The sequence below is a fragment of the Serinus canaria genome, chromosome 1A (assembly GCF_022539315.1).
Source record: "Serinus canaria isolate serCan28SL12 chromosome 1A, serCan2020, whole genome shotgun sequence".
Classification (NCBI taxonomy): domain Eukaryota; kingdom Metazoa; phylum Chordata; class Aves; order Passeriformes; family Fringillidae; genus Serinus; species Serinus canaria.
This window is the reverse complement of record NC_066314.1, coordinates 20,747,319-20,764,632: the sequence shown is the minus strand read 5'-3', so window position 1 is coordinate 20,764,632 and position 17,314 is coordinate 20,747,319. Positions and strand designations below refer to the sequence as shown.

General features: G+C 43.4%; 1 protein-coding gene across 1 annotated transcript; it reads right to left on the bottom strand.

Moving 5' to 3' along the window:
• Positions 1-2,677: 2,677 nt before the first annotated feature.
• On the bottom strand, positions 2,678-16,193 carry GPR37 (G protein-coupled receptor 37). Its single transcript, XM_030238672.2, has 2 exons — positions 15,483-16,193; positions 2,678-5,064 (listed from the first exon to the last, which is right to left on the bottom strand). Exons 1-2 carry the CDS (start codon positions 16,191-16,193, stop codon positions 4,246-4,248), a joined length of 1,530 nt encoding a protein of 509 aa, XP_030094532.2. The 3' UTR covers positions 2,678-4,245.
• Between the last annotated feature and the right edge of the window lie 1,121 nt (positions 16,194-17,314).

Here is a 17,314-nt window from a genome sequence, read left to right as displayed (position 1 = left end):
AACAGAACCTAATTTTTTGATTCATCAGAACATTCACAAACATATACATTAGGATGCTACTGTGCTAAGCCTCTATCCACTGACAGCCTGTAACCTTAGATGTGCTCTCCATGCACAGAAAAGAGAGCCCTCCTAAGGAGACAGACTAATTTTGAGCAGGTTTTGCCTTCAGTCGTAGTTCCAGCACAATAACAAGGGGATGATTTAAGTGGTTTGGGAGCTCTGTTAATGCCACCTGGCAAAAAAAGCCTAGAAGCAGCTCAGCAATGTATCTGAGCACATCAACAGCAGTCAGGCACCCACAGGGCAAGTCCCATGTATTTACACTGTGTCTAACACAATGGCTCACAGATATTAGGAGAGGTTTTGAATACTCTAGTTGTTTAATGAATTTGGGTAAGCTACTCAGAATTTCAATAGCAATTCACATTTCATAGAATCTAGTTTTCTTCTGAGTGCCATGAGCACAATAGAACAGTCTCCCCATGGAGCCTAGCATCACACAAATTCTTACAAAGAGATGCAGGACAACATGCTTGGAAACCTCTGTAGTGTCTTTAGGAGCTGTTCCCAGAGCTGCTGGAGCAGCAGCTGTGAAAGCTTACATCATGGTCTCAATGACAGAACAGGAGCTGAGCAAGTCACTGACATAATTTAAATGCAGAATTTATCTTGGAAGTGGTAAAATAAGAGATCTCATCTGAGAGACTTTACTCAATAATTTGCCATTTGTACTTTGGCCTACACAATTATATTTTGATAAAGGTCATGAAATGTTTTCATTGGAGATACTGAAATACTTACTAGAGTTTCATGGGTTTGAATTTCTCAATGGAACCAGGGCTGTGACAATTATTGCTAATGTATTAAAGGCTTACATACCTGAAAGTTATAAGGTTTTCTTACCTTACAATCTGATTTTCCATTTCATCACTCTTCTATGTTGATCACCATGCTCTGCAATTTTATCTAGTTTAGGTAAAAAACTAAATCTTTGCAATAAGCAAATCCTCAGTTATTAGATTCCCTCTTATTAATGGACAAATGTCTGACAGAACAGGATTCAAACCAGACATAAGCAGCTTATTAATTATTAGAATAATAAAGAATTATTATTTAATGCTGAAGAATATTAAAGAAAGTATGAAAAGCAAACACAAGAAAATTTCAAGAGTTCACAGAATCAACCCCGAAAGTTGGATGGAAGAAATGCAATGCAGTACTGCATCTTTAACATAAGGAATCATTTATCATGACACTTGAATGGCTGCAACAATACAAATTGCTAATGAGGTATTAGTTTAACCAATTTAGGGAACAAATTAGAATAAAAGGGTGTCAAATTGCTACAGTTATCCATGGCAAGGCAGAGAAATAGCTGTGAAAAATGCTCTTTCAGCAGCAGAAAAGGCAAGGTTACACAGGGTACAAAGAAGCCCCATTGGCTGGAGAATGCTCTGCCACACAAGGAGGAAGATGTATCTTCAAACACAGCATTACTGACCTTTGGATCCTATCTTCTCCAATCACTTATTACATCATTATGTGTGGGGGTCCATTTTTTTGCTGGGTATGGGTTTGTTGTTGCTGTTGAGGTTTTTGTTGGTTTGGTTTGGTTTTGTCTGGTTTTTTGATTGGCTTGGTCGTTTGGTTGATTTTTCCAGAATTATCCCACGCGTATTGTGGAAAAGTTTAAATGCAGAAGCAAATGCACCTCTCTGGGACACAGAACATGCAACCCATGAGCTAGCAACAGTCCTTAGCAGAGCTCACACATGCCCAGTGCTGAGAGGAAAGCTGGAAGCACCTTATATCCAAAGCAATGGGGACATTTCGTGTCCGGGCTCAATTTGAACCTAAAATAGCAAAGTGTGATAATTTCATATTTCCAAGTAAATTCTCTGTTTTTTTCATTTGTTTCTTTTAAAGTGCTTCCTCCCATTCTGCTGTTCTTTTCCAAGATCCTTGAGCCCCTGTTCTAACAGAAAAGGCAGCTGAGGAAAACAGGTCTCTCAGCAAGGAACAAAAAGAGAGTCTTATTCCCATTCTTTATAAATATTGGCAGGTAAAAAAGAATAGTAACAATCAAAATGCAGAGATGGGAATATGTATTTGAGAAAACACAGGCACTAAAGTGAGGAAGATTTTTGTTTCCATCTTTTCTCTTTAATCCCTTTCATACTTTATTGAATGTAATCAAGCAAAGCCAAGTCAATGAAAGGTTTTACAAGGAAGGGACAGTTGCCATCTTCAGAAGTGATTGAGCATGGTAAATAGGACTTAAAAAACTTGGGTAATTTCTCAAGTTCTTAACAGAAACAATTGCCTGTGTTTAAAGCAGACTGCCTTGCTAGGGCCCAGTATCTGACTTAAAAGTCAGAAGAAGAGCTCATATGCATATATATTTAGATTCATATTCATATTAATTAATTTCATCTGGGTTTTTTTCAGTTGAAATTATTATAGGTTAAAATGGTAAAGAAAAACAAGAAATACTGATTGCCCAAGAATATTACCAAGATTAGATACATTAAGTCTGGAATCTACAAACAAAAAATAGAGACCTTTCCAGAAGTTAGAGTAAGCTCTTTAACACATATAGAGGCAGGTATCAGAGGGACATAAGACTGCATCAGTTATATTCAGTTTTAATTTCAAAGCATGAATGTATGAAATGTTCCTTCTGCTCAATACAGCTGCATTATTTATTTAATTAGTAATAAAATACAAGCTATCTATAAAAAATTCAGTTCCTCAGCATGTGTCTACACTTCAGCCTGCTGCCCAGTGTAAATACGAGCCCGCTTGCCTGCCAAGAACAGAATGTCTGCTTCAGCCAAGAGTGGGGATATAAGCTCTGCTGGTAGGGATAGGCACTTTGCAGTCTCCAGCCTGGCATGCTTATAACAACTTTGGATTTTACTCTATCACACTTGCTGGCAGTGTTGACATACCCTCCTCATTTTAACAACTCTGTGGACAGCAAGAAGCCATCAGCAAAACACACAGTGGCTCTCAAAACCAGCTTCAGGGCTGTGAGCTGCTAGTGAATAGCAGTCTCTGAGAGCAGCATGGTTCTGAACCAGCACACAGAGCCCCTGTGATTAATATTCATGCTACACATCCCAGAACAAATAGGAGATGCCAGTCTGATTCAAAGCTCTCTGAAATTGATGGAAACCTCTCCATTGACTGCCATGGGCTCTAGGTCAAGCCCCAAGTGTGCAAGTGTGTTTATACCTTTTAAAATAGAAGGAATTCACTCTCTGCATGTTTCAGTCCCTCACATTTATTGTCAGCAAACCTCTGGCACAAAAAATGCCTTTCTCAGCAATGAAGCTTCTCACTGAAGCCAGTAGGAGCTATATATACAGAGACGGAGGAAATAAACTCAAACCAATAGCATCCTGGAAAGAATCTTCATTTTGAAATCACATGAGACAAAATTCAGTGATAAAGTGAGTGTTTCTTTGTAAGAAGTATAAAATAACTCAAGATTTTGCATACCTGCAGGTTAAGAAGAAAATTTTCAATGAGGCACATTGAACCTTCATAATATAACATTAAAAAACCCACTCCTATAAATCTAATACCATTATAATCATCTTTTTTAAACACTCTAATTATATCCTCCAAGTGTAAGTACTCAAATGTTAATTAAATATGGCTACCTAAATTATGATATGCAAAGTTCTTTTTTTTACTTAGTAAAGCAATTTAATACTACTCATCGGTGTCTTTGTTAAACGTAGATTGACAATCAAGTTAAAGAATAAAACCTCATTTATTTTTATGCTACTTTATAAATTCTCTGAAGCCCAAGTCCTCTCAAAATAGGGTACAGTAATTTGATTAAAACTACCTTCAAATACTTTCCACCACGTCTTTTACATGAAAACACCTTGCAAAGCCCACAATGTCTATATAAACATTTTACAGTGATTATCAAAAAAATACTACAGAATTAAATAAATTGATATGGATCCTCCTCCTCAACCAATGAAATCCTAGCACCATACAAAACCTCATGATGTACAACTGAGTGCTGGCTCTCATTCTCTCTCTCTTTCCTTTTAATAACCAAAGAAATTATTTTCCAAAGCATGACTGTTAATACAGATTGGTTTCAAGAGTAGTTTTCAACAGTGATTTTTTTTTTCCTGCATTTTGCTTCAAGAAGAAAAATATGAAGTAAAAAAAAAAAGAAAAAGGAAAAAGATGCAGGAAATGAAGTCCTAAGGTGAATTAACAGTGAGTCCCCACTGAAGCAAAAGTCGACATTTCACGACGAATGGTACTGAATGGGGAGAGCTCCAGTTCTGTGGTGTACTCGTTGTCATTGTCATCACTCGTCACCGTGGAAGACTTCTGGATGCATTCATCACAGCAGCAACAGCAACACTCCATAAAGGCCCGGCTGAAAGGTTTACAGAGACAGAACAGGAGAACTGGGGTAACACAGGACTTAAAGAACAAAAGGAACTGACTAATGAGATGGAGGAGGTCCATAGTCTGTCGAGAGACCCCTGTGGACATGTAGGCAGTCACAATGTTGCAAATGTTTTCAGGAATGATGCAAAATCCATATAAAATGGTCAAAGCCACCACTGTGCAGTTCATCTGACTTTCCAGCTGAATCTGTCGCTTGTTCCCCCTCGTGCAGGCTTTTTCTGCCCTCCTGATTTTCCTCGCTGTCACCAGGGAGCAGGTAATAGTGAACAGGGTAGGCAAACAGAAGTAGCAGCCGAAGTACCACCAGAGCCGCGCCCCATCGTAGGTGAGAGCCAGCACGTAGATGGTGTCGGGCAGGGCCGTGGAGATCTTCACCACGCAGCGCTCGCCCGGCGGGCTGCCGCTGTACTCGGGCTCCTCGGTGGCCAGCTGGCGCAGCACCACCTCGGGCAGGGCCAGCAGCAGCGCGCCCACCCAGATGACGGCCAGCTTGGCCGTGGTGGAGGCGCAGTTCTCGATCATCTCGTAGTACATCTGCACGTTGGTGGCGGCTCGGAAGCGGTCAATGCAGAGAGCGCACAGCGTGAACGTGGTGACGCCCAGAGAGGCCACCTGGGAAGCAGGAAAGGCAGCACAGATTAACACAGGTGCTGTCTGGGGGAGGGGGAAAAAAATGTGGGGGAGAAAAGGGAAAAGAAAATGAGAAAAAAAAGGGGGAGGGGGGGAGGAAGAGAAGCAGTTGAGCACCATGGTGCTGAGCACCATCAAAAGAAGCATCACAGACAGCACTTAGCTACCATCCAGCATGCATTCCAAAAAGGGTACATGCTTCTATTTTTTCGCCTACAATTCTTATTCCAGCTTGGTGCCAAACTCCCCTGGAGGTCCAACAAGCATCTGTGCAACATTGAGTGGAAAAAAAAAAATATAGGAATTGACTGAAATTTAAAACTAAACTGTTTCCTCTCCTCACTTCTTTCTAAGAGGTGTTTTCCAGTAAGATTGGTTCCACCACAAGGGTTGGAATTTTAAGTCAAAGTGGGAGATAGGAAAGTGTCCCTTCAGCAGAAGTTATGACCACCTAACAAGTTCACCATGCATGCAGGGGATCAAAACATGAAACCTTCCATACCTGCAAAACCCTGGGCATGAGGCAGCTACTGAATTGAATAGGATCCAACAACTATTTTTGTGGACTTAGGCTTTTAAGTAAAATTTTGATGGGATGTAGGCACATAAAATCATCCCCCTCCATGAGTTCAAAGAAACTGTATTTGAAATCCTCAGACTTCCAGGACCTGTGCAAAACTAATCTTCACTACAGTGGTTAGGCTCTATATAACCAATAGTCAATATTTCATTTACAAAAATTCAAGGAAAACCCAGGCTTAATTTCACAGGAAACATTCTGTGGGAGAGTGTACTGTAGGCCAGGAGAAACGGAAGAAGTTTCTTTCTTTAAATGATTTGAAGATGGATTGGAGAGAGCTATCAATTATGTACTGTGAGGAAGAAGTACAGAGCGATGCTTATGTTCTCTAGCTTTAATAATCATTATTCTATGCATGAACAGAAATCTTGTGCTGTCATGAAACATCATTTCCTACCATTTTATCCTGTTTATAATTTAATTTCCTAAAATAAATTTGCAAGAAGACCATATACATTTTGGCCTAATTCTATTAGCAATAAATTCAACTTCAGTTCAAATTTAAAGCAGAACTCCCATTAACTTCAATTGGAGAAAGACTAAGTGTCCTGTTGAATTTTAATTCACTTATTTTCTTGTGTTTGCATACACGTGTTATGCTGAAAAATTGTTGATGTGTTGTGAAGGAAAAAAACCCTAAAATAATGTTGCTAATAAATGGAAAGAATGCTTACTTTTATAATGAATGAACCAAATCTCTGCAATTAACTGAGAAATGTAAAGTAATATTAGGCAGTTCACTATAATTTTGCTTATCAAAATTTGATGTGCAATGCTATATTAAATTTCATACAGGCAGACTTTAGGAAACACTTTCTGATTTCCACCATAATATTGAAATAACACTGTTTACCCATCTCTGAAAGAAGTTCTTCAAAGATAGATAGCACAATTATATAAATGTATCATTAATTTTGGCCTTCAATATTTAATGGCCGTATCAGATTGCTAAAATTGACTCTCACTGAAAAATATAAGGCACTTGGAATTACAACTGCAAGATGTTGGCTTGGTTGGAGAATTCTTTGAAGCAGCTTCCTAAAAGACGAAATAAGTAAGATGCAATCTCTTACTAATTAACTTGCAGAAATATTTAATTATGACAAGGCACTCCTGTAAACATTTTTAATAGGCAACCATTGATTTGAAAGTTTAATTGTCTGACAAGATTAAAAAAAAGCTTGGTAAATGCGGCAAAAAAAAAACATTTGAAGAAAAATAGTTACAGGGAAATCCTAATGCACAGTGATAAACTTTGCTAATGAAATATGATTTTTATGTATCATAGCTCAGAGTCAGATTTTTAAATTCAAGATGAGCAACTTTGTTTCCAAAATATTTAAATGTGTGCGCAGCCTTCAAATCTCTCAGTGACAGCAAAACCTTTAGCCTTAACATGCAACATGAATAACAAAAGGCTCAGGACTCAGCTTGCTACAATTATAAGAGACAGGAAAATAACTAAGATCTGGAGATGACTAGGGATTGAAATAAAAATCAGCAAAACAGAAAAATCCCTGAGTCTCTGTACATTAAGATATTCCCTTCCAGCTCTGGCCTCCCCCACGCCAAGGCAGACACTTGTACTGCTTCAGCATTTCATTGCAAACAGACTGCTACACAGCGCCCAGACATTAAACTCTGCAGCTGTTAGGGCTGGGCTAATGAAAGAAGACACGTCTGCCATGAAGAAACATAACCTACGGGGCTCCTGTCACATTAACTGACCAGCAACTTGGAGGCTTCAAACAGGGAAATAGAGCAAGAGGAAACAACTAGGAATACTGGAAGGCAGCTTTGAAAACCCTCCCATGGATTTACTGATGAAACAAGCTAAACAAAGGCAGTGTTTCCCTGGAACAAGCAACAGTCTCCTATTTTCTGTAGATTAGCAGAGTTAGTGGTGCCATGGAAAAGCTTGCAAAAACCAAACAAAACACTCAAGCAGATGATCATGGATTCACTCCAGCTGACTTGCTTAAATGCAGTAGAGCAATTCAAGGATTGAATTACTTAGTCCACACAGCAGACTATGAGTAATAGCCAGCAAAATCAATGGGTGCTGCTCAAAACCTATGGGTGAGAACTGGGACATGCATTCTGCATCTTCACACAATTTCAGTCTAGGTGTGTTTCTTCGTACAAGCCATACTAATAATTAAAGTTAAGCTGAAAGTGTGAAAAAATTCAGAGAACTTTTCTTTTCAGGTATTATATTGTCTTGAAGCAACTACAGAATTAAGATCATTAATTTGACAGGGAGAAGGTAAAGCACAAATTAATAAATTGCAAAGTGGTGCAAGGCTGCATGGAGTTTAATGGCGCTCTTCTTCTAACAGCTGAGTGTCTGATATGCCTTTCCAATCTTAATTCCACCAACCTGGCAGGAAATGAGGCAAGGTAAGGGCAACTCAGGCTCAGCAGTTTTTGATTATCACTTAGTTGTCTGGTTTACTTCCTTATTGTCCACTGAAGATTCTCCTGCAGCCTATAGACATTCAGGAAGACATAATTTTACAACTTTCTCTTACTACATGAAATCAGAAAAGTCCCCAAATTTCCAACTGAATGACCATCAGTCTACTCTGAGCAAGTGGTGAAGGAACCCCTGCTCTGAGGAGATACCCACACCATTTGGGCAGAGAACTGCTGTTGAAGGGATTGCTAGCTACAGCACACACAGACAGAAGAAGAAATCATTGTTACAAAAGAATCTATTTGAACACTGTTGCTCTTTAAAAAGCCTTGACAGAGTTAGTGGGCACTGTGATGCTCCTTCAGACACTGCATAAACCTTTGGTCATTAGCTCACCACCTGTAGGTCAGCAGTGTCAAAACTGATTTGGGGAACTGAGGCCACAGAGAACAATAGCAAACTCATGAAATGCTCAGCATAATTGTTGTTCTCCTGTCCACTCTTCCAAGATACTGGTTCCCCTTTCACAAACTTTAACAATTACCAAAATGTTCCCAGGCCTTTCCTGGCCTGCCCTACTTTTCCTCCTGGCTGTGGTCCCACAGCTCTTGGCCCTGGCTTCCATGAGCAGAGACTCTGGCTAACCAGCAGAGCAGTGTAGATGTATTATAGTGAGTTATGGCTGTGGGAATAAAACTCAATTTTGTCCCACTAATTTCTAGTCAAAAGTAATGAAAACCAGAAACAAAATCAGAAAAGGTGACTTGGGTGAAAAGTCCAACAAAGACCAAATTCTGTAAGCGAATATAAAAGAGAGGTTGGGTCATTCCACCCAGTAAGACAAAGAACAAGCAGTGACATTGCTGCCACCTACAAAAAAAATGTATTATGAGATACAAAAGTTACTTAAGCCAAAAGATAGCGAATGTAACAGAATGGAAATCAAGCAGCTCCGAGCAACTCCAGGCTAGAAATGGCAGCGACCACTCTGATGGAGAAGTGATGGAAACAGTGTAGACTAAGCTTATATTGAAGATGTTAAAATAAAGGTGTTAAAAGAAGCAGACCCTTCTACCAGCTGAAGCTGAAGTTTCTAAGACAGAATACATTTTTTGTTGATAGCAAAGAATTTCTTAAAACTACATGGCACTCTTCCTCTGTTACAAGACAAGATGGGTATACAAAACATTTTCCCATTGCAATGAGAGAGCTGAACTACAGAAGAGGTTGGTGACTACTATCCAAGCCACCTCTGAGCTATCAGTGACACCCCATAGGTTCTGTATATCCATTCCTGTTATATCATATAAATGACTTTTTATTCCTCAAGCCATTATAGTTTATCATTTTCTGATGTCTGTTCCACATACACATTAAACTTCATAGCTTTTGAACATGTTAATGCAACATACCAGGGGGACCCCTGTAGATTTGTCAGTTTTCCCTAAGATAAATAAATAAATTTAGCACAGACTGTAATACTTTTTTTTGTGCTACTCTACACTTACAGTACAGACTTCAACAATAAGAACAGACTACTGCAAAATAAAAGATCAACTCATTGCAAACAACAATGTAATATTTATCTAGATTTCTGTTCTTTTAAGAAAAAAGTCCCACTCCACTCCCAAAAAAAAAAAAACCACAAAAACCCCAAAACAAAACCAAGAAAAACAGTCATCATTAAAAAAGAAAAAGATATCTGTATTTCTCACAAGATGTGCTATTAAACATGATTGGCTTTAAGCATTAAAATAGGGAAGAGTCTCACAGTGAAAACACTACTGTGGTGTGGCAAGAATAATTCAGTGGCCAAGCTCTGGGGCCAGTGTACAGCTCTGACATTAGCAATTATCTCATGCATTCCAAGTAAAAATCTACATCACCTATCTGAAAGAGGAGATGATAGTTCTGAAATCTACTATCAGGGAGATGATCCTACACACATGGAATAACAGGTGCAACAATGTTGTTTCTTTTGAAGTACTATCAGCATTCACACCAAGGAGTCACAAAGCCCACATGCTTTATGTGATATTTACTCTTAATATCTTATACTTCTGTATATCACAAGATATACTGCTTAGAATCAGAATCCACTTCCATGTGCTGCTCTTGAGTTCAGCTGGAAGCAAAAGCCAACAGACTATAAGGGCACTGGAAATACTCACTAGTACACCACATGTTTATCCAGGGGCTTGGAAATATCTCAAAACACAAAAGGATTTCATTTTTGTTCATTTTCCTGTTTGCAATCTACCATGCTACCAAATAGGTACATTTTTTTTTCTTTTTTCTGTATCACTCTCCACTGAGGGTCAAGTTCTCATCACACTACACAAGGGACTCCTGCACTAGTTCTTACTGGCAGCAAATGGAACTACAGACAGAAATCTACCTCTTCCTCTTCCTGCAGGAAAAATCCTGTCATATGGAGAAATACATGCTAGTGTTCAGAGCAGAGTCAATAGGGCTGAGATCACAGATGCTGCCTTTTTCTCTCCACACACATGTAACTTAAATATTTCTGACCCAATTTTAAACCTACTCTGACACAAATTCATTTCCATGCTGAAATGCCACAGGCAAAGTTTAGCCAAAAACTTACAGGATCCTAAGGACAGGATTTGCAGAGGAAAGACTGACAGAACAACCAACATGGCAGCTATCATCATCATGCCATTAATACCTAAAGGGCAGAGGTATATGAACAGTTCAGCTTTAAATAATTATTGTGTGATAAGCACGGAAGATATTCTGCTCAGTAAGATACATCAAGCCATTGCCCTAGAAAACTCTGATGATGAAGCCTTGAAACTGCAAACATCTCTGAGTGTCTTTGTCTGTGACCCAGAGGAGTCACTGGAGGTTCAGGAGCACAGCTCTGACTAGAGTCAAAGAAGAGACATAAAGAAAATGCCGCACATCAAAAGACACAGAAAAGACGGATAATACACAGCTTTTATAAACTCCCATTAAAAATGTATTTGCTTCCCTAAAGTGAAACTTAAAATAAGGATCTCTTCTCCCAGCTTTGGAACAGGCAGAGAACAGCAGCTTTCTCTGTGTTTCTTGCTTACCTCTGTCAAGTAAAGAGAAATGGGAAAAAGCCTTACCTCAAATTGCCCTGGAGGATCAGCTCCAGGAAAAGAGAGTAATTCGTATTTCAGTCCAAATCAATCCTTATGCTTTCCACTAAGAATACTAATTGTCATAGCCTTCCTGAGCTGGAACTTGCCCACAAGAAACAGGAGTGATGCCACAAAGTCATTGCCAAAAGCACATTCAGAGTTTGGGCATCAGATTTCAAAGGCTTTTACTGTCAGCCTGCTCCAGAATCACGCCAGTCTTGTACGCATGATATGGTCCAGATGAGGACACCACAAACTTTGTCCTGTTCTTTGTGAGGTGTCTGGGAAAGGCAGAGGGCCTCATGTTTACTAGCACTGATTCAGGGCTGTGTACCATACACTGGCCTCAGCAATTCTGCTCTGTGCTGGACTGCACAGGATGGTAAATCAGCCTCTGCAAACCCTCATGCTAGACCATTCCTCAGTTCTAAACTCTTACTTGGCCATAAGCAGCTTGATTCAATCTGTTGACATAGAATGCAACCCCCTCAAACAAAGCTTCTCGTGTAACCTCCAAGAGCAAAATGCACGCAACTCAAGCAATGTTCCTTCTTGAGCCTGAAAGAAGGTTTCCAGTCCTACCTGACAGAATCCATTTGTCATCTTGTGTAAGTTGCTCTGGGCCTTAAACAACTTATTTAATCATTACTGGCTTTCAGCATTAAAATAAAATAAAGAAAAAAAATAACTTCACATGACTAATAGTTGTAAAATATTTAAAAGCACAGTAACAGTACAGATTTTGTCTACATTTATATTTCTTTCTATTAAGGCCTAGAATTAATCTGTAAGTAGGGAAACTGGCACTAGATTCAAAAGCTCAAAAGACTGAGTGGTTTGAACAAAACCAAAAGGATTCCACATCAGCAGGAATTAGCCAAATTCATTGTCTTTCTATTGTCATTTACCTCATGTCTCCTGATTCTGAGTAATACTGACAAAAGTATATGAAAGACAAAACAAGCAGTGTGCAAGTAAACACTTCAGATAGGCATGCCAAAACCTAGACTTCTGAACTGTGCTGAAAAGTGGCAGAGTATTAAAAGGGCAAAGGAGAAGCACATCTCCACACATCCTTACAGGAAGAGTTGCTGCATCAGTTGTTCAAATTCCCTCCTCAATTCCTTTTCAGTACACTCAAAACTAGCAGTTGCAGGTGGCCATACTGTAATACAATATATAGCTGAAATCACTGCTTAATGTACTTGTCATAGAAGATCTTTATTAAGTATGGGAAAACTGCCCTTTAAGTTAAATTTGTGAAGACATTCCACTGCTGGAAGCTCAGTCTTTACCTATACAAATGTACAGGAAGATATCATAGAGCATTTTCCCCAGATTGTGCATGCATATGTGTTATCACTAGCAGCAGATGCTTTATTGGAATTCTATACAATATCCATAAAACAGCACAAATAAAAACCAATTGGCCACAAGAGGCTGAACTAAGAAACCCAAGGTATTTCCCTGGGAAATACCTTGAAAATACCTTTTCACTTGAAACCTTCAAACAACATAAAGCATGCTTGAATTATGTTAAAATGTTATGATCACTGCATCACTTGCTGTGGATAATCAGCCATCCCCTGTCCTCTAGTTCTGAGAGTAAAAGCTGGTATGACAGAAGACTCAGGCCAATAAGGGATTTTGATACTCGAGATATTTCTGGATCTACAAACCCAGGTGAGACACATAGCTCTCTCTCTAAACTGCATATGCAACCCCCCCAAAATAAATAGATGAAAAAATGGAACCAAGAGACCCTTAAAAGAACTAAATACTGTGCAAACTTATAGAAAATACAGACAGGAGGTTAAAATGTGTCCATCTTCAGGAAGATTATTCCATTTGTATTCCACAAAGGTCTGGAAACTTCTCCTGAAGATAGCTGTCAAAGCTTTCCTCTCAAGGAGGCAAGAAGACTTCACCCTTTCCCTCCGTGTGAGAAAAAGATGGGCCTGCCCAGGTGAGTTACAAAGGAAAAGAGAGTGTTGTTCAGCTGTCAGATGAATGTACTGCTGTAAACAATCCTTGACAGAGCAAGGAGCAGCAGCTGCATATGGGATGGGTTTCACGACATGCTACACATCTGCATTGCTCCTGGTGGTGTCAGTGTCACTGTGTAATGCCCCTGAGGTTAGATCAACCCTTGGAAAGCAGTGAACCTTTGCTCTGCCTGCCTTCTCTGCCTCACTCAGCAGGGTCAAATCCTGATCTATAGGACAGTGTCCTTCGTTCCAGGCTCCAGGTGAACTGTGGAGAGTCATGATCCACTAGTGTTCAGTATCTGCCACTCATTGCACAGTTTACAGAGAGAGAAATCCAGCCTTTTACTTACTCCTCTCAAGGCAATGAGATACTTTACATACATGAGTATTATATTTAATGACCACTGAAGAAAAAATATACAATTCTGGGAGCAACACAGAACCCTAAGGCTAGACCTCTTTATATTTGTAACTAAGAACTAAAGTTCTTAAGAACTTAACTTTAGAACTAAGTTATTATACTTCCTCAAGGACTAGGAAAATGCTTTATTTTTAGACATCAGTGATAATTTAGCCTAACAGAGCCACCGGTTCACCTGACTGGACTGGTGCCAGTTCTTGAATAAGACCAACTCTAGACAGCTACAGAACTTTAGAGTGAAAAAATAAGGTAACATTAAATTATAATGGTGTATAGCAGCAGCTAAATATTTTTCAGGATTACAGTTTTGAATTTCAGCAACTGCATTTCAGCTAAACGACTTTCAGTTTTAAAAACTCTTTAGTGCCCAAAGCTGCAAAGCATAAGGAACTAATTTTAAGGAACTGTGTGGCCACACAAATCATCTAAACTACTGGTCTATTTCAACTTTGCATGTGGATGCACCAAAAAAGGGTTATGAAATGTCACAAGAAAGTCCTCGAAACACAAACTACAGTATCTATTTAAAATGAAATGGTTACTTTTAAAACACTGCTACTTACTTACTGGCTACTTACTTTTACCGGTTAACACATCAGCCCCAGAATTCATTTCAGTAATTTTAAAGGATTCAAGCACTATCAGTTTTTCAATAAGTACATATTTACTGCATCATGTCTTCCTAAATGAAAATCGCTTAAGTGTACTCTGAGTTTTTTAAATGCAGGTGGCCTAGAATTCAACTAAGCACAACGCAGCTCCACCCTTTGTCCAATACCATCAGTAATAAACTAAACAAATGAAAGAAGCAGTGGCAATTTTATGGTTACACAGGTCACACATCTTCCTTAATACTTTAAAATACCATAGTATCATTTGATAGTTAATTCTGTGTTACTGTGTACTACTGTGCTGCTGAAACTGACACTCTCTATATTAATAACAAGTTGGGTATTTGAGGGTTTTTTGGGAGGGGGATAGGGGACTGCTTTTTTGTTTGTTTGGGTTTTTTTTTTTCTAATAGCACGTTCTTAGGACAAGAAAACCACCAGTTGTTTCCTCAGCTCTCAGTTGCAGAATAATGTTGAACATAAGGTTTTGGGAATACAGGAGAGCCAGCCAGAACTCCAGGCTACCACGGTAGCAGCATGCCTCAATGCTCAGTTCCAGTAAATAAATAAAGCGGACAACCTGAGCACTGCCGGCAGGACTGCGGCCAGCTGTCTGAGAGCTTCTTTGACAGAGCCGCTGAACAGCTGCCAAGAAGCTGCAGTTTAAACGGAGCTGGTGTCTTTCAAAAGGAAAAAAACAAAACAAAAAAAAAAAACACCAAAAAAACCACACCACAACAACAACAAAACAAAGAAACAAAAAAACCCCAGCAGCTAAATAAACGTGAGATTTGAACGCTGAAATATAAGTTAAGAGCCCAGACATTCCCTTGATGGGATGATCCTATTTTTACAATCACTCCTTACAAACGATCCCCTCAAGCCCTTCATCCGCTTTCCTGACTCATCTCCACTTTACTGAAATAAGCAAAGCAGAAAACTTGAAATCTAATTCTGATAGGACCACTTGGTTTTCAGGGTCACAGGGAACAAGGAAAGTTTGGCAGAAGTCGTGCGAGTGGCAGGAAGCGCCGGACGCACCCAGCGGGAGCGACAGAAATCCTGGTGCCGCTGGACCCGGTGCGGGGCCCCGCTCCGTCGCAAGAGCACGCAGGAAACCCGAACCAAAGCGCACCGGGACGCCCCCGGCCGGCAGCAATGACAGCGAGTAGCGCCGGCCCCGCACACGGCTTAGGCTTGCGGCGGGGAGAGGAGCTCGGGGTCCGCGTATCCCCACCTCCCACGGACGTTACCTCAATGTACGGGACGATTTTGCAAGAGAAGTCTTCTAGAAGCCACTTCTTGGTGAGCTCCTGGAAGATAACCAGCGGCAGGCAGAAGAAGACGATGAGGAAGTCCCAGAAGGCCAGGTTGGCCAGCAGGGAGTTGGAGATGCTCCGCATGTAGTAGTTGTGGCAGACGATGCACATCACTGCCATGTTGCCCATGATGCCGATGCCGAAGATCACCACGGAGAGGCACATGACGGCGTAGGCGCCGTACGACTCCTCGGTCAGCGGGTAGAAGGGGTTGCGGAGCCGGGCGCGGCGCCCCGTGGCGTTCCCGCGGCCCCCGGCGCTGCCCTCGCCGCCGACCGAGCCGTTCAGGGGCAGCCAGCGGGGGCCGCCCGCCCCGCCCCTCCTCTCCGCCGCGCGGGCTCCGGGCTCGCTGCTCCGCGCCCGCCGTCGCCCGGTCCCCGGGGCCCCGCGTGGCGCGCAGCTGCCGCCCGGCCCCGCCGCTCCGCCGGGTGCGGCGTCGGCCCCGCCAGGGAGGGCTCCGCGCCCCGGGAGCGTCGCGGCCGCCCGCCCGCCCGGGGCGAGGGGCGGCGGGGCCGGCGGCGAGCGGGCGCGCTGCGGGGTCGCCGGCGGCCCAGAGGCTGCGACGGGGTCCGGGGCCAGGGCGCAGGCAGCCCAGGCACCCAGCACCTGGCAGAGCAGGGCGAGCGGAGCGCAGAGGGGCCGCATGGCCGGGAGGCGGCGGGGCTCACCCGCTCTCCTTCAGACCCGTCGGCCGCCTCCCTCGGCGGGGCTGGGAGCGGGAGACATGCCCACCCGGTTCTCGGGGATAGCCTGCCCGGCCGGGGCCGGGTCAGGAGCAGCCACGACACCGCTGCCGCCGGGGTCCGCCGCGGGCAGCGGCCGCCGTTTGGGCCCGACGAGCGGAGAGGCGAGGAGCCTCTTGTCGCCGACGCTCGGGGCAGACCCGGAAAGTTGTGTCGCCGTCTCCAACGCGCCGAGTTAATGTAGCAAGTGCAGCGCCGGGAGAACCCCCCCTCGGCGCTCCGCCCTTTCCCGGGACCGCTGCCTCCTCGCCAGCAGCCGCATCGGTCTCGTGCTGCCCATTTGCGTCCTCCCGCCGCCGCGGGCACCCAGTGGCTCTACGGGTCAGGAAAGGTCCCTTTAGGAAGACACCTCCCCTCGCCGAGCCGTCGCGAACACTAACTCCTCATCTCCAGCACCTCGGAGAACACAGGTTGTTGCGCGCAGCTTAAGGTGTTTCAGAGCTTTACAAAACTCTTGCCGGGATCGATCATTGCACGCCCAAGCACTCGCACGCGGGCAGGGGACGGCGAGAACGGCCAGGGCGCCAAAGATGCTGCCGGTGCCTGGCGGGCAAGCCCCGGGACGGACCCCTCGGGGCTGCTCTCGCCTCCCGAGTCGTGCGGGCACCAGGTGAAGCGGGGCGGCAGCCACGGCCCCCGCACAGGCAGGGGCTGGTGTACGGCGGGCTCTGCTCCTGCTGTCTGCTCCCCGCGGCTCCGGCCCCGCTCAGCCCGGTGCGGCTCGCCGGGCTCGGACCGGCTCCGCCGCGGCTCTCGGGGCGCGCCGGAGAGGCGGGCGAGCGCCGCGGCGGCCGCAGTGCGCAAGCGCCGCCCGGCGGCTCCGCGGGGCCGAGGCACCGCCCGCCGGGGCGGCCGGGCTGAGGGGCGGGTGTGGGGCCGGGCTGGGGCGAGGGGCGGGTGTGGGGCCGGGCCGGGCCGGATCCGGTCCGGTCCTGCTCTCCCTGCCGGTCCCCGTGCTCTCCTGGCGGGGTTGCATCCCCGCCGCCGGCTGTTCCCAGCTTACCGGCGCGCCCCGGTCTCAGC

What these genes read in the sequence shown, in the direction of transcription:
- GPR37 (XM_030238672.2), bottom strand. Translation starts at nt 16,193, where the DNA reads ATGCGGCCCCTCTGCGCTCCGCTCGCCCTGCTCTGCCAGGTGCTGGGT. An exon ending in AAATCGTCCCGTACATTGAG is followed by an intron (nt 5,065 to 15,482) that starts GTAACGTCCGTG and finishes CCTGCTTCCCAG; the next exon opens with GTGGCCTCTCTGGGCGTCAC.